At 46.3% G+C, this 21,961-nt stretch overlaps 1 protein-coding gene across 4 annotated transcripts in view; it reads left to right on the top strand.

The window, feature by feature from the left end:
• The window catches only part of aplp2 (amyloid beta (A4) precursor-like protein 2), a 193,430-nt gene extending 176,831 nt beyond the window's left edge, over window positions 1-16,599 (top strand). For all 4 annotated transcript variants that reach the window (XM_078205111.1, XM_078205109.1, XM_078205112.1 and 1 more), the window contains 4 exons: window positions 949-1,031; window positions 11,571-11,645; window positions 12,072-12,227; window positions 14,637-16,599. In XM_078205111.1, the coding sequence (XP_078061237.1) occupies window positions 949-1,031; window positions 11,571-11,645; window positions 12,072-12,227; window positions 14,637-14,738 (416 nt within the window). In that variant the 3' untranslated portion in view covers window positions 14,739-16,599. The remainder of the gene's footprint in view (window positions 1-948; window positions 1,032-11,570; window positions 11,646-12,071; window positions 12,228-14,636) is intronic.
• The last annotated feature ends 5,362 nt before the right edge of the window (window positions 16,600-21,961 follow it).

Below are 21,961 nucleotides of genomic sequence, written 5' to 3'. Positions count from 1 at the left end.
GTTAGGCTCAGGCAGCTGACCACTGTAATGCGCTCGGTCCTAATTCTCCTATCCTTTATCCTGATCCCCAGATTTCACACTTCACTAATGCTTTTGGAATGTCAATGCTGATATTGAATTAGTTAACACTCGTTCATTTCTCACAGCTCTGTGGCTTGAATGCGAAATCGGTGCTTGAGGAGGAGCCTCATAGTTCTGATCCTTGCCCTGTGAGCCCCAGGTTGCAATAATCACAAGTATATGTGTACATTTTTGTCAAAGTGCTAATGTTGTGACCAGTACAGTCGTTAATTAATTGTAAATTGTAGATGGGGTCTGTTCTTTTCGAGTAGGCGTAAGATGACATTGTAAGTGCTGGAATTTTGGAACCAGGTGGGCTCACTGTGTCAGACTGATAACAAAGCAGGAAGGATGCAGTCCTCCAAAACACTACGGGAATAGTCAGGCAGCTTCAATAATGCTACCAAGAGGGCTGAGATTTTTATTTAGCTCGGGTAACCTTATATCTCGTGACCCCGTGGGTTGCTGCTGGCTGAACAAGTGGTGGAAACTTAAGGAACTGCACCATTTGGTTAAGTTTCAGCACCGGTACGTTGCCCTAAGCTTTGGCCTTGGCAGCTTGGCTCTGGACATGGGTAACTACAGTTTGTTTCTTTGGGGGCACTGTGCTCCATATCAGACAGATGTCTCAATAACTTAAGAGGCTTCAGCATACAGCATAACATTGAGAGCACATTTTTCCCAATATGCCTGGACCTTTGGTAGCTCCAAAGGTGACAGACAGCAACTGAGGCGAGGGTTACGTCAGACTCCTTGTATCTTGAGCTTTAATTTAGAAATTCACAGCAGTCAATTTTAATCTGTTTCACAGCTTTTTCTTTCACATAATTAATGATGTTCATCATCCAATGTACATATCATCAGAGTAACTAACTATATTGTGAACAGGTTCTGGGATGATTGATCCTGAAGGATTGGTGCCTGACGAGAATGCAATCGGCAGCGATGAGAACAATGTTAATGGGAATGTGGTATGGAACATCTTTACTAAAATCCTGTAATCTGATCTGAGATCGTGAGTTTGCTGGTAGGGAAGTGGAGTTATGTTGTTTTAATGGATTTGGTTCAGGTACAAATGTGAATCTGTCTTCACTATTTTCTGCCTAACTTCAGGCATTAACCTGTTTATTGTAAATTAGCTAGACCCTGACAACAAATAGTGATTGGAGTTATATCACTATCTCCGTACAGAGCAATGACTTTAAAGAAAATAAATTTGAACTTCCAGTTGATAGCTGAAAAGGATGACACGAGAACATTTTATGTTTTAAGACTTTTACTACAACAGACTAAAAACATTATCGTTTGACTAAACACTATTTTTGTAGACAACTTCTACTTCAAACTATAGAATAGAATTTTCCCCTTTTAGATTGAACACAACCGAAATCCCAGTTCAGCTGGTTAATTTACACTGTCCCTTAAGTAATTATTCCATTTTCACAGAGCCAATGCAAAGTGACTTTTAGCTCCTGTTGATGAGGGTTTTCTCTCGAGGCTATATATTGTTAAATTTAAGCTAATACAAAGGCTCATGAAATGCAGTGTACTGATTTTAAGACGTGACTTTATTTAACCAAACGATCGAATGGGAGAACAATACAAGGCAGCCCAGCACTCAAGGTATAGAATGTTAGCAGCCCATTATCACTGTCAGGTACAAAGCCCTTGCAAGGACATTTATACAGTTAGAAAATCATATTGCCCACCTTTCCGGTGCGCATTATCCAGTAAACATTAATACAAATCAGTCAAGAATCATCCTGTCATTAACTCCAGCCAATAACAATACACGTACGGACCTCATGGGATTTCATTTGTCATTAATTACGGACGTTACATCCCTTCTGTTGGACGTTACATCCCTTCTGTTGCCCAGCAACACAGAACGCTGGACAGTGAGATGTGATGATCGAGATGTGAGAATGATTCCCACCAAATTGAACCCACGTGACACTCATCCGACCCTGAGAATTCCCTTATGTCTGCCTCGCACATGTTATCAGCTCGGAGCTGTATAGCTTTATTCATCAAATTGGCATTGGTAGCCATTTTGTTCCCGACCACTGCTGATAACATAACCACATTCATTGAAACCATTGTCCCTTGAAATGCAGGCACTATCTATACATCCCCCATCAAGCCCTGCTGTATTTTGTCATTGGCTGAAACTTCACAAAATCCTAAAATCAAACTACATTCATTTCATAAATTCAAAAGGGCAAGTCGTGCCTCACAAATTTGATTGAATTTTTTGAGGAGGTAACTAAGTGTGTTGATGAAGGTAGGGCAGTTGATGTCATATACATGGATTTTAGTAAGGCGTTTGATAAGGTCCCCCATGGTCGGCTTATGATGAAAGTGAGGAGGTGTGGGATAGAGGGAAAGTTGGCAGATTGGATAGGTAACTGGCTGTCTGATCGAAGACAGAGGGTGGTGGTGGATGGAAAATTTTCGGATTGGAGGCAGGTTGCTAGCGGAGTGCCACAGGGATCAGTGCTTGGTCCTCTGCTCTTTGTGATTTTTATTAATGACTTAGAGGAGGGGGCTGAAGGGTGGATCAGTAAATTTGCTGATGACACCAAGATTGGTGGAGTAGTGGATGAGGTGGAGGGCTGTTGTAGGCTGCAAAGAGACATAGATAGGATGCAAAGCTGGGCTGAAAAATGGCAAATGGAGTTTAACCCTGATAAATGTGAGATGATTCATTTTGGTAGGACTAATTTAAATGTGGATTACAGGGTCAAAGGTAGGGTTCTGAAGACTGTGGAGGAACAGAGAGATCTTGGGGTCCATATCCACAGATCTCTAAAGGTTGCCACTCAAGTGGATAGAGCTGTGAAGAAGGTCTATAGTGTGTTAGCTTTTATTAACAAGGGGTTGGAGTTTAAGAGCCGTGGGGTTATGCTGCAACTGTACAGGACCTTGGTGAGACCACATTTGGAATATTGTGTGCAGTTCTGGTCACCTCACTATAAGAAGGATGTGGAAGCGCTGGAAAGAGTGCAGAGGAGATTTACCAGGATGCTGCCTGGTTTGGAGGGTAGGTCTTATGAGGAAAGGTTGAGGGAGCGAGGGCTGTTCTCTCTGGAGCGGAGGAGGCTGAGGGGAGACTTAATAGAGGTTTATAAAATGATGAAGGGGATAGATAGAGTGAACGTTCAAAGACTATTTCCTCGGGTGGATGGAGCTATTACAAGGGGGCATAACTATAGGGTTCGTGGTGGGGGATATAGGAAGGATATCAGAGGTAGGTTCTTTACGCAGAGAGTGGTTGGGGTGTGGAATGGACTGCCTGCAGTGATAGTGGAGTCAGACACTTTAGGAACATTTAAGCGGTTATTGGATAGGCACATGGAGCACACCAGGATGATAGGGAGTGGGATAGCTTGATCTTGGTTTCAGATAAAGCTCGGCACAACATGGTGGGCCGAAGGGCCTGTTCTGTGCTGTACTGTTCTATGTTCTATGTTCTAAAATACATTTTTTTGAATGAAAAGTGCCTGTAAGTCATATAGAGCTGTCTTCCATAGCATCAACCCTTGTCAGCGTTCCTATAGTCCAAGATCATTCACTGTTAAGTCAGTATTGTGTTTGCGTTCTTAAACCTATGATTATGTGTTTTTATTAGCTGAACAATCCCCCCTACATCAGCTCCCAAGGGTTTACTTCCATTCCTTTTCTTTCCCAGACTGGTATCTTTTAAGATGTCTTTAATGGTGAGGTTTATTTTGGCACAAGCTAGACAAACCATCCAGCCTCACTTAAAATCCTCACAATTTGGCCATTTTAATCATCACCCACCTTCATGCTCTCTGGCACACTGCTGGATCCTGGCTGAGTAACTTAGCTGAGAGTTGCAGAGACGTATTTTAGGAAAGTCTTTAACTCCATCCTACACAATGGCTTCAGATGGACACTCCTTCTCTCAAAGGCTCTTTCCAATGTAATCTGACTAACAACCTTGTAAGCAGGTGCAATTTAGCTGATTATTCTATAGAATCTGAATGTTCTACCTTGGATATATTTAGACAGTTTAAAACGGGTGTACATATTTTGCACAGCGGACCACATTTAACTTTGTCCTCGTTCGAAGAGCTGATGAAACTTGGGTCAGGGAGCTGAGGAACGCTGGAAAAACCATAGGAGGATATAGGATGATGGCAGTTCTATGGGGGGGGCAGGTGTTTTTTGGGAGATTGTATTTGTGGAGATGGCAATGCCAATGACAGTCCCCCTCATTCTCTCTGTTTGTTCCACCCTTATATCTCGCTCCTGCCCCAGCCCTCTCTCTCCCTCTATCTCTCTCTTCCCCCCCCACTGCAAGTCTCATTCCCTTCCCTCCATCTTTTCCTTGCCCCTGCAAACCCCCACACCCTACCTGGCAATTGCCTCATCATCCCCTGCAACCACCACCCATCTCCCTCCCCCCACGAACACCCTCACACACACCCCCATGAACCCCCTCTCCCTCCCCCCATGAACCCCCATCTCCCTCCCCCGCGAACCCCATCTCCCTCCCCGCAAACCCCCTCTCCCTCCCCCGCGAACCCCCTCTCCCTCCCCCGCAAACTCCCTCTCACTCCCCCCGCGAACCCCCTCTCACTCCCCCGCGAACTCCCTCTCCCTCCCCCGCAAACCCCATCTCCCTCCCCCGCAAACCCCCTCTCACTCCCCCGCGAACCCCATCTCCCTCCCCCGCAAACTCCCTCTCACACCCCGCGAACCCCCTCTCCCTCCCCCGCAAACTCCCTCTCACTCCCCGCAAACTCCCTCTCACTCCCCCGCAAACTCCCTCTCACTCCCCGCAAACTCCCTCTCACTCCCCCGCAAACTCCCTCTCACTCCCCGCAAACTCCCTCTCACTCCCCCGCAAACTCCCTGTCACTCCCCCCGCGAACTCCCTGTCACTCCCCCCGCGAACTCCCTGTCACTCCCCCCGCGAACCCCCTCTCCCTCCCCCCGCGAACCCCCTCTCCCTCCCCCCGCGAACCCCCTCTCCCTCCCCCCGCGAACCGCCTCTCCCTCCCCCCGCGAACCCCCTCTCCCTCCCCCCGCGAACCCCCTCTCCCTCCCCCCGCGAACCCCCTCTCCCTCCCCCCGCGAACCCCCTCTCCCTCCCCCCGCGAACCCCCTCTCCCTCCCCCGCGAACCCCCTCTCCCTCCCCCCGCGAACACCCTCTCCCTCCCCCCGCGAACCCCCCCTCACTCCCCCCGCGAACCCCCCCTCACTCCCCCCGCGAACCCCCCCCTCACTCCCCCCGCGAACCCCCCTCACTCCCCCCGCGAACCCCCCCTCACTCCCCCCGCGAACCCCCCCTCACTCCCCCCGCGAACCCCCCCTCACTCCCCCCGCGAACCCCCCCTCACTCCCCCCGCGAACCCCCCCCCACTCCCCCCGCGAACCCCCCCCCACTCCCCCCGCGAACCCCCCTCACTCCCCCGCGAACCCCCCTCACTCCCCCCGTGAACCCCCCTCACTCCCCCCGCGAACACCCTCTCACTCCCCCCGCGACCCCTCCTCACTCCCCCCGCGAACTCCCTGTCACTCCCCCCGCGAACCCCCTCTCCCTCCCCCCGCGAACCCCCTCTCCCTCCCCCCGCGAACCCCCTCTCCCTCCCCCCGCGAACCCCCTCTCCCTCCCCCCGCGAACCCCCTCTCCCTCCCCCCGCGAACCCCCCCTCACTCCCCCCGCGAACCCCCCCTCACTCCCCCCGCGAACCCCCCCTCACTCCCCCGCGAACCCCCCCTCACTCCCCCCGCGAACCCCCCCTCACTCCCCCCGCGAACCCCCCCTCACTCCCCCCGCGAACCCCCCCTCACTCCCCCCGCGAACCCCCCTCACTCCCCCCGCGAACCCCCCTCACTCCCCCCGCGAACTCCCCCCGCGAACACCCTCTCACTCCCCCCGCGACCCCTCCTCACTCCCCCCGCGAACCCCCCCTCACTCCCCCCGCGAACTCCCCCCGCGCACCACCCCTCACTCCCCCCGCGGACCCCCCCTCACTCCCCCCCGCGGACCGCCTCTGCCTGCTCCCGCGGACCGCCTCTGCCTGCTCCCGCGGACTCCCTCTCACTCCCCCCGCGAACTCCCTCTCACTCCCCCCGCGAACTCCCTCTCACTCCCCCGCGAACTCCCTCTCACTCCCCCCGCGAACCCCCTCTCCCTCCCCGCGAACCCCCTCTCCCTTCCCCCGCGAACCCCCTCTCCCTCCCCCCGCGAACCCCCTCTCCCTCCCCCCGCAAACCCCCTCTCCCTCCCCCCGCGAACCCCCTCTCCCTCCCCCCGCGAACCCCCTCTCCCTCCCCCCGCCGCCCACCCCCCCCCCTTTTCCGTCCCCTCCCTCCCCCCCACCACCCCTCTCTCCCTCCCCCCCACCACCCCTTTATTGTTTGTAGTATATATAAATGATTTGGAGGAAAATGTAGTACATTCATAGACAGCACAAAAATTGGTGAAGTTGTGGATAGTGAAGAGGATTGTCAGAGCAGATACAAGATATAGACCAGTTGGAGACTTGGGCGGAGAAATAGCAGATGGAATTGAATTTGTACAATTGAGGTAATGCATTTTGAAAGGTCCATTGAATGTAGGAATTATACAGTAAATGGTAGAACGCTTAGGAGCATTGACAGGCAGAGAGATCTGGGCTTACATGTCCACCAATCACTGAAAGTGGCAACGCAGGTGGATAAGGTAGTCAAGAAGGCATATGGCATGCTTTCCCTCATTGGTCGGGGCATTGTGTATACAAATTGGCAGGTCGTGCTGCATCTGCATGTTGCACAGAACCTTAGTTCGGCCTCATTTGGAATATTGTATACGATTCTTGGCGCCACACCACCAGAAGGATGTGGAGGCTTTGGAGGGGGTACTGAAGAGGTTTCCCAGGATGTTGCCTGGTCTGGAGGGCATCAGCTATGAGGAGAGGTTGGAGAAACTTGATTTGTTCTCACTGGAACGACAGAGGTTGCGGGGCATCCTGATAGATGGTTCAAGATAATGAGTGGCATGGACAGAGTGGATAGTCAGATGCTCTTTCCTCGGTTAGAAAAGTCAAGTATTAGGGAACATAGGTTTAAGGTGCTTGGGGAAAAGTTTAGAGGAGATGTGTGAGGCATGCTTTTTTACACAGAGGGTGGTGAATGTCTGGAAAGCGCTGCCAGGGGAGGTGGCGGGAGCAGGTGCGATAGCGGCACTTAAGGAGCATCTAGACAAATACATGAATAGGTTGGGAATGGAAGGATACGGACTCTGTAAGTGCACATGGTTTTAGTTTTAGGCAGGCATCATAAGAACTAGGAGCAGGAGTAGGCCACCTGGCCCCTCGAGCCTGCTCCACCATTCAATAAAATCATGGCTGATCTTTTTGTGGACTCAGCTCCACTTACCCGCCTGCTCACCATAACCCTTAATTCCTTTACTGTTCAAAAATTTATCTATCCTTGCCTTAAAAACATATAATGAGGTAGCCTCAACTGCTTCGCAGAGCAGGGAATTCCACAGATTCACAGTCCTTTGTGTGAAGAAGTTCCTCCTCAACTCGGTCCTAAATCTGCTTCCCCTTATTTTGAGGCTATGCCCCCTAGTTCTAGTTTCATCCGCCAGCTTCCCTGCTTCTATCTTATCTATTCCCTTCATAATTCCCTTCCCTTCTGTTCTGGGACCCTTGCTGTTTGTCATTTTCATAAATTACCTGGATGAGGAAGTGGAGGGATGGGTTGGTAAGTTGGCCGACAACATGAAGGTTGGTGGGGTTGTGGATAGTCTGGAGGGATGTCAGAAGTTACAGAGGGACATAGATAGGATGCAAGACTGGGCGGAGAAGTGGCAGATGGACTTCAACCCAGATAAATGCGTAGTGCTCCATTTTGGCAGGTCAAATGGGATGAAGGAGTACAATATAAAGGGAAAGACTCTTAGTACTGTGGAGGATCAGAAGGACCTTGGGGTCCGGGTCCATAGGACTTTAAAATCAGCCCCGCAGGTGGAGGAGGTGGTTAAGAAGGCGTATGGTATGCTGGCCTTTATCAATCGAGGGATTGAGTTTAGGAGTCCGGGGATAATGATGCAGCTATATAAGACCCTCGTCAGACCCCACTTGGAGTACTGTGCTCAGTTCTGGTCGCCTCATTACAGGAAGGATGTGGAAAAGATTGAAAGGGTGCAGAGGAGATTTACAAGGATGTTGCCTGGATTGAGTGGCATGTCTTATGAGGATGGGCTGAGGGAGCTCGGTCTTTTCTCCTTGGAGAGACGTAGGATGAGAGGAGACCTAATAGAGGTGTATAAGATGTTGAGAGGCATAGATCGGGTGGACTCTCAGAGGCTTTTTCCCAGGGTGGAAATGGCTGCTACGAGAGGACACAGGTTTAAGGTGCTGGGGTGTAGGTACAGGGGAAATGTTAGGGCGAAGTTTTTCACAGAGGGTGGTGGGCGAGTGGAATCGGCTGCCGTCAGTGGTGGTGGAGGCAAACTCAATAGGGCCTTTTAAGAGACTCCTGGATGAGTACATGGGACTTAATAGGATGGAGGGTTATAGGTAGGGATATGTTCGGCACAACTTGTGGGGCCGAAGGGCCTGTTTTGTGCTGTAGTTTTCTATGTTTCTATAATCTTATATGTTTCTTTGAGATCGCCCCTCATTCTTTTGAATTCCAATGAGTATAGCCCCAGTCTACTCAGTCTCTCCTCATAAGCCAACCCTCTCGACTCCGGAATCAACCTTGTGAATCTCCTCTGCACCCCCTCCAGTGCCAGTATATCCTTTCTCAAGTAAGGAGACCAAAACTGTACACAGTACTCCAGGTGTGGCCTCACCAGCACCTTACACAGCTGCAACATAACCTTGCTGTTTTAAAACTCCATCCCTCTAGCAATGAAGGACAAAATTCCATTTGCCTTCTTAATTACCTGCTGCACCAGCAAACCAACTCCTTGTGATTCCTGCACAAGGACACCCAGGTCCCTCTGCACAGCAGCATGTTGCAATTTTTTACCATTTAAATTATAGTCCATTTTGCTGTTATTCCTACCAAAATGGATGACCTCACATTTGCCAACATTGTACTCCATCTGCCAGATCCTCGCCCACTCATTTAGACTATCTATATTCCTCTGCAGACTTTCAACGTTCTCTGCACACTTTGCTTTTCCACCCATCTTCGTGTCATCTGCGAATTTTGACACACTACACTTGGTCCCCAACTCCAAATCATCTATGTAAATCGTAAACAATTGCGGTCCCGTCACTGATCGCCAACCAGAAAAACACCCATTTACCCCGCTCTTTGCTTTCTGTTAGTTAACCAATCCTCTATCCATGCTAATACATTACCCGTAATGCCGTGCACCTTTATCTTACGTAGCAGTCTTTGATGCGGCACCTTGTCAAATGCTCGGTCATGATCAGTGCAGGCTTGGAGGGCTGAAGGGCCTGTACCTGTGCTGTACTGTTCTTTGTTCTTTGAAAGGGTAAACTTGTCAGGAATATTAGAACAAACTGGAATAGCTTTTAGAAGTACATAGAAACATAGAAACCCTACAGTGCAGAAGGAGGCCATTCGGCCCATCGAGTCTGCACCGACCACAATCCCACCCAGGCCCTACCCCCACATATTTACCCGCTAATCCCTCTAACTACACATCTCAGGGACAATTTTTAACCTGACCAATCAACCTAACCCGCACATCTTTGGACTGTGGGAGGAAACCGGAGCACCCGGAGGAAACCCACGCAGACACGAGGAGAATGTGCAAACTCCACACAGACAGTGACCCGAGCCGGGAATCGAACCCGGGACCCTGGAGCTGTGAAGCAGCAGTGCTAACCACTGTGCTACCGTGCCGCATTTACTACCACAACATAAATAGGTTGTGGTAGTAAATGTTGGTCCCTTAGAATCAGAGATAGGAAAGTTATCATGGGGAGTGAGGAAAAGGCAGATACATTGTTAAAATATTTTGTGTCCATCTTCATAGGTGAAATGACAAACGCCAGCCAGAAATAGAGGGTAACCTGCAAGCTCAGAGTGAAACACTTTCGATAATTAATATCAGCAGAGAAAAAAATTGGCGAAATTTAAGGGACTAAAACCTCAAACCTTATGCCCTACATCCGAGGTTCGAAACGAGATAGATCCAGAGCAAGTAGATGTGCTGTTATGATTTTCCCAAATTCCTTAGATTGACATACTGGAAGTTAGAGGAGCAAGAGAGAAAACAGACTACAGCTCGTTAGCCTGACATCGGTTACTTGAAAAATGCTGCAGTAGATGATTAAAATAATCTTAACAATACATTAGAAAATCATCGTAAAACCAGACAAAGTTGGTCTGTCTTACAAAAGTGAAATGGTGTTTGATGAGTTTTTTGAGGATGTGGTTTGTATGTTAGATAAAAGATTTTCTCTAATTTTCTAACGACATTAGATAAGGTGAAAACACAAAAGGTGAATTTGCAAGATAAGGGCTCATGGAATTGGGTTAATATATTCACATGGATAGAGGATTGGTTCACAGACAGGAAGCAAAGAGCAGGAGTGAATGGGCCATTTTCAAGTTGGCAAGCTGTGACTACTGGTGTGTCTCAAGATCAGTGCTGGGGCCGCCACGATTTAAAATCTATATTAATGTATCTAAATTTGTTGATAATACAAAGCTAGTTGAGAGCATAAGTTATGAAGAGGATGCAAAGAGGCTGCAAGGAGATATAAACACATTAAGTGAATGGACACCAAGGTGACAGATGGAGTATAATATGTTGAGGTTCACTTTTGACAGTGCGAATAGAAAGTAGAAACGCAAAATATTTTTAAAGGGTGTGGGACTTGTAATTGTTGATGTTCGGAGAGACTTTGTTGTACTTGTACAATGAACGCAAAACTAGCATGCAGGTACAGAAAGTGGTTAGAAAGGCAAATGGAGTGTTGACATTTATTGCAATGAGGAACTGGAGTGCAAGAATATGGAAGTCTCACTACAGTGTGCAGGACTTTGACGAGACCACACCTGGAATACTGTGCACAGTTTTGCTCTCCACATTTAAGGAAGAATATGCTCATGCAGCTCATATCTGCAGTTCAGCGAAGGTTCACTCAATTGGTCTCTGGGATGAGAGGGAAGCTCTGTGATGAGAGGCTGAGTGGTCAGTACTATCTAGAACATAGAACAGTACAGCACAGAACAGGCACTTCGGCCCACCATGTTGTGCCGAGCTTTATCTGAAGGTGTCCTCATTGAAACATAAAAAACTGTTAGGTGACTTGAAAGGGTGGATAGAAATTAATTTCCCTTTGAATGGGAGTACAGTACAAGAGGTTGTAAGAAGGGTTACTGAAGCTGAGTTGCAGATCAGCCATGATCTAGTGAAAAGTTGGAACAGGCTCCAGTGGCTGAATGGCCTGCTGCTGTTTCAGTTGTTGCTAATGATAACCTGATAGCTCAGCAGGTGTATTGTTATGGTAATTGCATATATTAACTCTAATAGCTGTGTCTCCCTCCTCCTCAGGTAATTGACGAGAGCTTTGATGTGAAAGAAATGATTTTCAATGCGGAACGAGTCAGTGGAGGAGACGATGACATGGTATGGACAGCACATCCTGGTGGGAAGGTTGAGTGAGATCCAATCCGTATTATGGCATCTAGTTTTCACTTTGATTCTTCAGTTGCTCATCTTTATCTCATTAAATCAAACTGATGTATATTTGGGAATAACTTGTGCTTCAGAAAGTAATGATACCATGAATAAAACAGTGTATACCTCTTTTGCAAATTGTGCATGAGATTATGCAGAAAAGGAATTGTAACGTTGGATAAGATCCTGGTGGCAAAGTACTGATTCTGTTTATCCAACTTGCTCTTCCTTGAGAATTTTAATCGGGCTTACACAAATTTATTTTTCCTCTGCATATAACTAAAAGTGCTACATTTATTTTAACAAACATTCAGTCAAGGTTGGAGGGATTGCTCCCAAGATAGACCACTGTACTAAATGTTTGCGTTTCTCTAGGACACTGATGGGAATATGCAAGATGGCTTCAGCTTAAGCAGCAGTGCTCTGATTGGAATGTTGGTGATTGCAGTTGCCGTAGCCACGGTGATTGTCATCAGCTTGGTGATGCTACGCAAGAGGCAATATGGCACCATCAGCCATGGCATTGTAGAGGTGAGCACGTCGAATAAACCTTCAGTGTGAAGGTATCTCTTTACAGTCCTGTTATAAATGTGCTGTGGAAAGAAAACATTTTTCATCTTGTGTGACACCCTCAATTTATCCCTTCAGCTGGCTGCCAGGACCAAGGACAGATGCGTAATCCTAATGTTACACAGCTCATAATGCTCTTTGCAGTCTGCACACAAGCTTGTGAAATGACATACATGGTAGCTGGACTTTTCACTGTCCAAGGTGTGTTGGTGTGAAAAGTTCATATCCATTTCCTGGTGGCAGCTCACTGAAACTTGGTGGAGATTCAGCCTCTCAGCTGCCAGCCTAAGGAGCATGGGTTGGAAGTGCTGCTTACAGTATTTTCAGGCTGTTCTCCAAGCTCCATTCTGCTTGAAAGGAGTATTAAAATTCATTGGAGCAGTGCTTCCTCTTGACACCTAACCTGAAAATGTTAAGAATTAATATCACAACTTGCATCTTTCGATGTCATATAAACTTTAATTCTGGAGTTTTACATTCATGGAAATTAGATAGAATGGAACACTCTCCCACACTGATACCACTGGGTAATGGAACACTCTCCCACACTGGTACCACTGGGTAATGGAACACTCTCCCACACTGGTACCACTGGGTAATGGAACACTCTCCCACACTGGTACCACTGGGTAATGGAGCACTCTCCCACACTGGTACCACTGGGTAATGGAACACTCTCCCACACTGGTACCACTGGGTAATGGAACACCCTCCCACACTGGTACCACTGGGTAATGGAACACTCTCCCACACTGGTACCACTGGGTAATGGAACACTCTCCCACACTGGTACCACTGGGTAATGGAACACTCTCCCACACAGGCAGCCAGTGGGAAATGGAACTCCCTTCCACGCTGACACCCACTGGGTAATGGAACACCCTCACACACTGGCTCCCCGAAGACTGACACGCAGTGTTTGCTTGGTTTCTCTGCCTTTTCTTTATTCCTCATTAGAAACTCTCCCATCTCTGCCTGTAATGTCTTTGCTAAATTTGACTCCTAATTCTCCTGGTTCTCTCTCCAGCCTCCGCCCTCCCCAGCTCCACCTCATCACCACAACAGTATAAGTCTCATCCTATTTTCTATAGTCTTCAGCTCTGTTCTTGCTTTGGAGGGTGTGCAGCGAAGCTTTACCAGCCTGATTCATGGGATGGCGGGACTGACGTATGAGGAGAGATTAAGGCAGGATTATATTTGCTGGAGTTTAGAAGAATAAAGGGGGAATCTCATTGAAACCTATAAAAGTTGAACAGGATTAGACAGGGTATATGCAGGATGGATGTTCCCAATGGCAAGGGGAGTCCAGAACTGGGGTCACAGACTGAGGATATGGGGATAAACCATTTAGGACTGAGATGAGGAGAAATGGCTTCACCTCGAGTGGTCACCCTGTGGGTTTCGCCATCACACAAAGTGGTTGATGCCAAAACATTGTCTATTTTCAAAAAGGAGTTGGATATAGCACTTGGGTCTGAAGGGATCAAAGGATATAAACTATAAAATCATGATGGGACTGGACAGGCTAGATACGGGAAGAATGTTCCTGATGTTGGGGAAGACCAGAACTAGGGGTCACTGTCTAAGAATAAGGGGTAAACCATTCAGGACTGAGATGAGGAAGAACTTCTTCACTGTGAACCTGTGGAATTCTCTATCACAGAAAGCTGTTGGGTTGGTTCGTTAGATATGTTCAAGGGGGAGCTGGGTGTGGCCCTTGTGGCTAAAGGGATCAAGGAGTATGGAGAGAAAACGAGTAGAATACTGAAAGTGCATGATCAGCCATGATCATATTGAATGGTGATGCATGCTCGAAGGGCCGAATGGCCCACTCCTGCACCCGTTTTCCATGTTTCTATAATATGGGGAAAAGTGGGATCAGGCTGCTGAGTTGGATGATCAGCCATGATCACAATGAATGGTGTAGCAGGCTCGAAGGGCCAAATGGGCTCCTCCTATTTTCGATGTTTCTATTCAATAGGGCAGGTAAATGTGAGAAGCTGCAATGGTCGAACAAATTAATTTGATAAATACAACATTCTCATCAGGTGTAAAACTTCATTATTTCCCAGGAACAAAATAAAAATGAAGAAACATTTTGATCTTATATCAAACTTTTCTTAAAGTCCTTTCTTTGATCTGCTATAAGCCATTCTTAGGTGGATTGGCTTGGAACCTTGATTAGCCTATGTTCATCTGGCACCGGTTCTTTAACTAGAATCCTAACTTACAAAGGTGGCAAAATTGGTGCCAGTATGCAAGAGAGACTTTGGTTAATTCTCGCAGAATTTCAGTATCAACGCTTTTGTTTTTTTTCCAGAATTGAGTGTGACCTGGATTCTGTAAAATGCCATTCTTTGTTTTTAACAGGTTGATCCCATGTTAACCCCAGAGGAACGCCACTTGAACAAGATGCAAAACCATGGGTATGAAAACCCAACCTACAAGTATCTGGAGCAGATGCAGATCTAACACCAGATGCTAAACCGGGCCAAACACGGCACATTCAGCCAATCTTCCAACTACTGATCTATAACATTAGAGGTCTCCATTTCACATACACAATTCAGAGTGTAAAACACTTATTACTGTAGATTGTAAGATTCCCATTCTTTTAAATGGGCTTGAAATGTAATACACAATATATATGATGTATAATCGTGAGAAAATCTATTATCTGATGAGAGCTATGATGATATAGTTGTTTCCTTTTTAAAATTATTTTAAATCAGTTTTATTTGTGTGTCACAAAGATCTATAAATAGAGGCTGTAGATTTCTACCTAATGGAGCACCGTATATGAAGGGGATTTGTACTGAATTATCTCTCAGAACCTGCAGGATTTTTTGCTGTATACTACGTTTAAATGGTTAACACTGTGATTGGCAGCTGAAACCGGGAGTTGATGATTCCATTTTTCATTGTGCGTCTGGGTGATTATAAATTCACGTCGCATTTACTGAGGTTCTGGAAACCTGTGGCTCGTTTCCCCTGCACATTTCTTATTTGTTCTGTCAAACTATGCACATTTTTCAGTTATATTACTGTGGTAGCTTTAAACTGCAGGGCTACTGAGTGCAAACTCATCAATAAACACTACTTCCAGAAATATGTGTCCCCCTTTAACATTGAATCTTCTCACATCAGATCTTGTTTGGTCCTGTTGCAGCAGTTTGGGAGTCAGCCTGATATAATTGCCTGAATGGATGGGTAATGGTGGAGAGGAGAGCTGGTCTGGACTGCACAAGACTTGTGCACTGGGACAAGATATTGTGTTCACAGCTCTGCTATGTTGGCAAAATGCATTTAGTCATATTGTGATTTCAAGGAATTTGATTACAGGAGGGATTGTGCTCTAAATCTACACAGCGGAAAGATGATGTACAGTGAAGTGACCAACCGAGAGGCTGAGCTTTTGTAATAAGTTTGATATGAGTATTGATCAATGCATAATCATTTTAAAATGTATTATTTGTGGGATGTGGGCGCCTCTGCCAAGGCCAGCATTTGTTGCTCATCCCTAACTGCCCTTGGACGGATTGATTTGCTGGGTCATTTCAGAGGGCAATTAAGAGTTAATCACATTGCTGTGGGTCTGCAGTCACATGTAGGCCAGGCCAGGTGTGGATGGCAGAATTTCTTTCCCTGAAGAAGGTTAATAAATCAGGTGGGTTTTTATCACAGTCAGTAATTTCATGGTCACTGTTGCTGAGACTGGCTTTATTAATTAAATTGGGATTCCATCAGCTGCCATGGTGGGATTTGAATCCATGTCCCCAGAACATTAACCTGGCTCTCTGAAAATTATCATTACTCAGTGACATTACTGATATACCACCATCTCTCCTTAAAGAGCTGTAAAGAACGAAAAGTGATGGAGTGGGTAGTGATGCAGTTGCAGAGCCGTGTGTGGGGTATGACAGCACAGCTTTTGTGCTGATGGATTGGAATCAGTTTCTGCTTGAGCTGCAGTCTGGATTTCCTGCAAATTTTCTGAAGTTGTTTAGCAAAGAGCACAGATGGGCAAGTTGGCAAATACATTAAGGAATATTTTTCCCAGTGTGAGCTGTGGTAAGGAGTTGAGTTTAGACCAATCGTTGGTAAACAGTGTGCTTCAAGTCTAGACAGATCACTGTGTTCATTGCTAAAGGACATTAACCCTCTGCTTGTGCTGCCATTCTCCTACTGCTTGGGTGCCATTTGTTGCTATTGAAGCTAATTTGTCCACAAAGAGCACTGTGTTGCACAGTGCAAACTGCTGTCTGAAATATAGGAAGAATGTGATGATACTAGAAAGATTTACAGGGATGTTATTACCAGTAAAGAAGTTTGGAAAAGCTGGTGTTATTTTATTTGGGACAGATGAGGCTGAAGGGAGATTTAATTGGGTCCAGAAAGAAGGACCTTTTTTCCTTGATCAGTGAGGTTAATCAATAACCTGGGGCATAGGTTTAAAGTTATTGACAGGTGGTTTAGAGAGAATTGAGAGGTTTCTAACCAGATGATGGTGGTGGGCTGGAACCCGTCAACTCTTCAGGCTGGTAGAGGCAATTAACAGTACTTGGATATGCACTTTATGTTCATTCTGGATTTTAAAAAAAGTTTATTAGTGTCACAAGTAGGCTGTTACTGTGAAAATCTCCTGGTCACCACACACTGGCGCCCGTTCGAGTACACTGAGTGAAAATTTAGCATGGCCAATGCACCTAACCTACGCGTCTTTCAGACTGTGGGAGGAAACTGGAGGACTCGGAGGAAACCCATACAGACACGGGGAAACATACAGACTGCACAGGTAGTCACCCAAACCGGGAATTGAACCGGGTCACTGGCTAACCACTGTGCCACCGTGCTGCCCACAATGGGTGGAATGCACAGCCAGCATTTATTGCCTATGCCTAATTACATAGACATAGAACAGCACAGAACAGGCCCTTCGGCCCACGATGTTGTGCCGAGCTTTATCTGAAACCAAGATCAAGCTTCAATTACTCTCGAGACAATGATGGTAAGCCCTCACGTTTGAAGCACTGCAGTCCATGTGGTGTAAGTACACTCACTATGCTGTTAAGGAGGAAGTTCCATGATTTTCACCCAGTGATGATGAAAGAACATTGAATGTTGTCCAGGTCTTGCTGCATATGGGCACAGATGCTTCAGTATCTGAGCAGTCAGGAGTGGTTGTAAACACTGCACAATCATCACCAAACATCCCCACTTCTAACCTTGTGTTAAAGGGAAGTCATTGATGAAGCAGCTGAAGATGGTTGGACCTTACTGCACTGAGGAACATTTGATGATTGGCCTCCAATAACCAAAACCTTTTATGTGAGAAAATTACTCTAAACAGCAGAGAACTTTCCCCCTGAAGTCCATTGACCTCAATGTTGCCCAGGTTGTTTGACACTACTCTTGGCCAAATGCTGCCTTGATACCCAAGGGCAGTCACCCCACCTCACTTATTGAGTTCAGCTCTTTTGTCCTTGTTTGAATAAAGGCTATAATGCAGTCTGGAGCCAAGTGGCCTTGGCAGAACTCAAACTGAACATAAGTGAACAGGGTATTGCTGTGCAAATGCCACTTGATAGCACTTCCAACAACAACGATTCAGCACTTTGTTAATAATCAGGACAGTCATAGAATTCCTACAGAGCAGAAAGAGGCCATTCAGCCCATCAATCATCGAATCATAGAAACCCTACAGTACAGAATGAGGCCATTCGGCCCATCGAGTCTGCACCGACCACAATCCCACCCAGGCCCTACCCCCATATCCCTACATATTTTACCCACTAATCCCTGTAACCTACACATCTCAAGACACTAAGGGGCAATTTAAGCATGGGCAATTTAAGCATAGCCAATCAACCTAACCCGCACATCTTTGGACTGTGGGAGGAAACCGGAGCACCCGGAGGAAACCCACGCAGACACGAGGAGAATGTGCTAACTCCACACAGACTGACCTAAGCCGGGAATCGAACCCGGGTCCCTGGAGCTGTGAAGCAGCAGTGCTAACCACTGTGCTACCGTGCCGCCCCCATCAAGTCTATACTGACTCTGACAGAGCATCTTAACCTTGCCCTTCCTCTGCCCTATCCCTGTAGCCCCACATATTTACCCTGCTAATCCCCCTAACCTACACTAAGGGGCAATTTAGCAAAGCCAATCCACCTAACCTGCACATCTTTGTTCTATGAGAGGAAACCTGAGCACCTAAAAGAAACCCGCACAGACACAAAGAATGTGCAATCTCCACACAGTCACCCAAGGCCAGAGTGGAACCCAGGTCCCTGGCACTGAGGTAAAAGTGCTAATCAGTGTGCCGCAGTAGACTGGGGCAGTATTTGCCCTGCATTTTGTGGAGAGGACATACCTGGGCCATTTTCAATGTGATCAGACTACATTCAGATGAGCTGCAACCTACAGAGCAAGAGCCAGGAAATTAGGCTGGATCGCTTTCACTTGACGAAGATGGGTGTGATGGGCCAAATAGCCTTGTTTGTGTGCCGCAAGTTTTAAAATACTTGCTATTTTTCTATAAAAGCTGTGAATTCGACAGTTCTGCTCACCATGGTGCCACAAATTACTGCACTGTTGATTGGGTCACAGCTCAATGACCTCATGGATATCTTGCCTAATGATTTCACTCCATAACTAATGAAAGAAAGGTATATAGAAAGATGGCAATGACGTGAATCAGAGTCAAAGGTAAGATGAAGATAGAGGAATGAAGAGGAAAAAATTGGATTGGGAGAGATTGAGGAAAGAGACCAATGGAAAATAAGGAAAATGGTTAAATTTAGTAGTGTTTGGTAGTTGGGTACTAGTCCTTGAAAATTTCATGAGTGAATGAAAGGGTAAATGTGTGAAACGCATTATCATTCTTGATCCATCAGTTACAGAAATACTGTCCTGTCCATATGATGAGTTAGGCGATCATGGCAATCAATCTCCAGTGATGAAATCTTTGGAAATCATAGATCCAAAGTCACCCTTTTCCGCCTAAGAATATTGTACTTAGAATGACAATGTCTCAAACCGCAAATATATCGAAGAAGTGATGTGAAATTTTTGCATCCTGACACTAATGTGAATGTGACCGACAGAAGCTTTAAAAATTACTGTCAAGACAGATCAGAAACATCTAAGAACATAAGAAATAGGAGCAGGAGTAGGCCATCTAGCCCCTTGAGCCTGCCCTGCCATTCAATAAGATCATGGCTGATCTGAAGTGGATCAGTACCACTTACCCGCCTGATCCCTATAACCCCTAACTCCCTTACCGATCAGGAATCCACCTATCCGCGCTTTAAACATATTCAGCGAGGTAGCCTCCACCACCTCAGTGGGCAGAGAATTCCAGAGATTCACCACCCTCTGGGAGAAGAAGTTCCTCCTCAACTCTGTCCTAAACTGACCCCCCTTTATTTTGAGGCTGTGCCCTCTAGTTCTAGTTTCCTTTCTTAGTGGAAAGAATCTCTCCACCTCTACCCTATCCAGCCCCTTCATTATCTTATAGGTCTCTATCAGATCCCCCCTCAGCCTTCTAAATTCCAACGAATACAAACCCAATCTGTTCAGTCTCTCCTCATAATCAACACCCCTCATCTCTGGTATCAACCTGGTGAACCGTCTCTGCACTCCCTCCAAGGCCAATATATCCTTCCGCAAATAAGGGGACCAATACTGCACACAGTATTCCAGCTGCGGCCTCACCAATGCCCTGTACAGGTGCATCAAGACATCTCTGCTTTTATATTCTATCCCCCTTGCGATATAGGCCAACATCCCATTTGCCGCCTTGATCACCTGTTGCACCTGCAGACTGGGTTTTTGCGATTCATGCACAAGGACCCCCAGGTCCCTCTGCACAGCAGCATGTTGTAATTTCTTTCCATTTAGATAATAATCCAATTTGCTATTATTTCTTCCAAAGTGAATAACCTCGCATTTGTTAACGTTATACTCCATCTGCCAGATCCTCGCCCACTCACTCAGCCTGTCCAAATCTCTCTGCAGACCTTCTACGCCCTCCACACGATTCACTTTTCCACTTATCTTTGTGTCGTCTCGGAACAATCTCTCTCGGAACAATTCCCAAACTGTTGTAATGAGATGTCTCAGTTTCAATTAACCCCTTTTTGGGGCCTCCAAGTTTGGGTGTAATGTGAGGACCATAAATCCTGACATCCTCGGCAGCATTAATTACCAATTCCAAATGGCTGCTAATGATTTATAATCTTGTAAATCCAGAAATTTCATTATTGCCAATTAGATCAATGTAGAACCTGAGCAAGAAAATTTTCAGTCATTTCCAATTGCATGACCACCCAGCAATTACTGGCCTAATAAAAACCAAGTTGAAGGATGCATTTTTGGTATCTCGCAGTGCTATGTTATTTATTGTCATGCGATGTGAGCTTAATTAAAAATGGACAACCTCAGCTTCCCATCCTCTTCTGTATTCGGAGCCTCTGTCTCTTTCACCCAAAGGTATTTTTGTCTTGCTCCAAAGCTGATCCAGTTGAATGATCTGGATCTGCTCACCATGGGGCTGGCTTGTTCATTGTGCATGAAAAGCTGTGATCTTGAAATGGTATTTCTGAAAGGACATGGATATTTCTAGTTTTTAGATCAACATTAAGCAAGCTCATTATCTTAATTATCTTAACATTAAACAAGCTCATTATCTTAATTACCTTAACATTAAACAAGCTCATTATCTTAATTGCACAAAGCAAAAACTGTAGTACTTCTAGTTCTAATGAAATATTTCAAGCATGTTTACAAAGAAGAAAACTGTTTATCCAACCGTTGTAGAATGTAGAATTCAGTCTAAAAGTGGCAGAAGTGTGCAGGAATTTCAGCACCACTAAAAATTAGATTGGGACAGAGATAGGAAATATTGTAGAGATGAAAGTAAGTGACATGAGTAGGGGGTAAACAGATTTTAAAGTTTGGATTCGGATAGGGAGGTGGACGATCGGAAGCGGGGATGAGATGGACCAGGTTGAGCTCAATATTGGAAAACACACTCGACTCAAATGGCATACAGAACTGATAAGTTTAAACATGTTCAAGAACCTTGGACGAAAAGCGGAGGAGGTTAGAGATGAAAATGAGTGATATTAGGACAAGTGACTAAATGGTTCCTTTAAAGGGGTCCGAAGAGATTGGGATGCTTGGCGAGAGAATTCAGTAACTTGCAGAGTAACCACTTCTGAAATGTTGAATGGTTCTCCATCCAGTGTACTGAAAAGGACATGCATGACTGAATAGGTAAGGGGAAACCAACCAAGGACAGCCCCACACAGCTGGACAATGGAGGAGGATGGTGTGGACAACATCCAGGCTTGGGCTGACAAGTGGTAAGTAACATTTGTGCCCCACAAATGCCAGGCAATGACCATCTCCAACAAGAGAGGATCTAACCATTGCTAAATCCCCCACTATCAACATCCTGAGGGTTACCATTGACCAGAAACTGAATTGTCATATAAACATTGCGGTTAGCAGAGGAGGTCAAAGGCTAGGAATCCTGCAGCAAGCAACTCACCTCCTGGCTCCCCAAAGCCAATCCACCGCCTACAAGGTATAATTCAGGAGTGTGATGGAATACTTTCCACTTACCTGAATGAGTGCAATTCCAAAAAAACACTGAAGAAGCTTGACACCATCTTGCTGTCGACACC

The sequence above is a fragment of the Mustelus asterias genome, unplaced genomic scaffold (genome assembly GCF_964213995.1).
Source record: "Mustelus asterias unplaced genomic scaffold, sMusAst1.hap1.1 HAP1_SCAFFOLD_564, whole genome shotgun sequence".
Classification (NCBI taxonomy): Eukaryota; Metazoa; Chordata; class Chondrichthyes; order Carcharhiniformes; family Triakidae; genus Mustelus; species Mustelus asterias.
The sequence above is the reverse complement of the archived record's forward strand: the minus strand, read 5'-3'. Positions and strand labels throughout refer to the sequence as shown.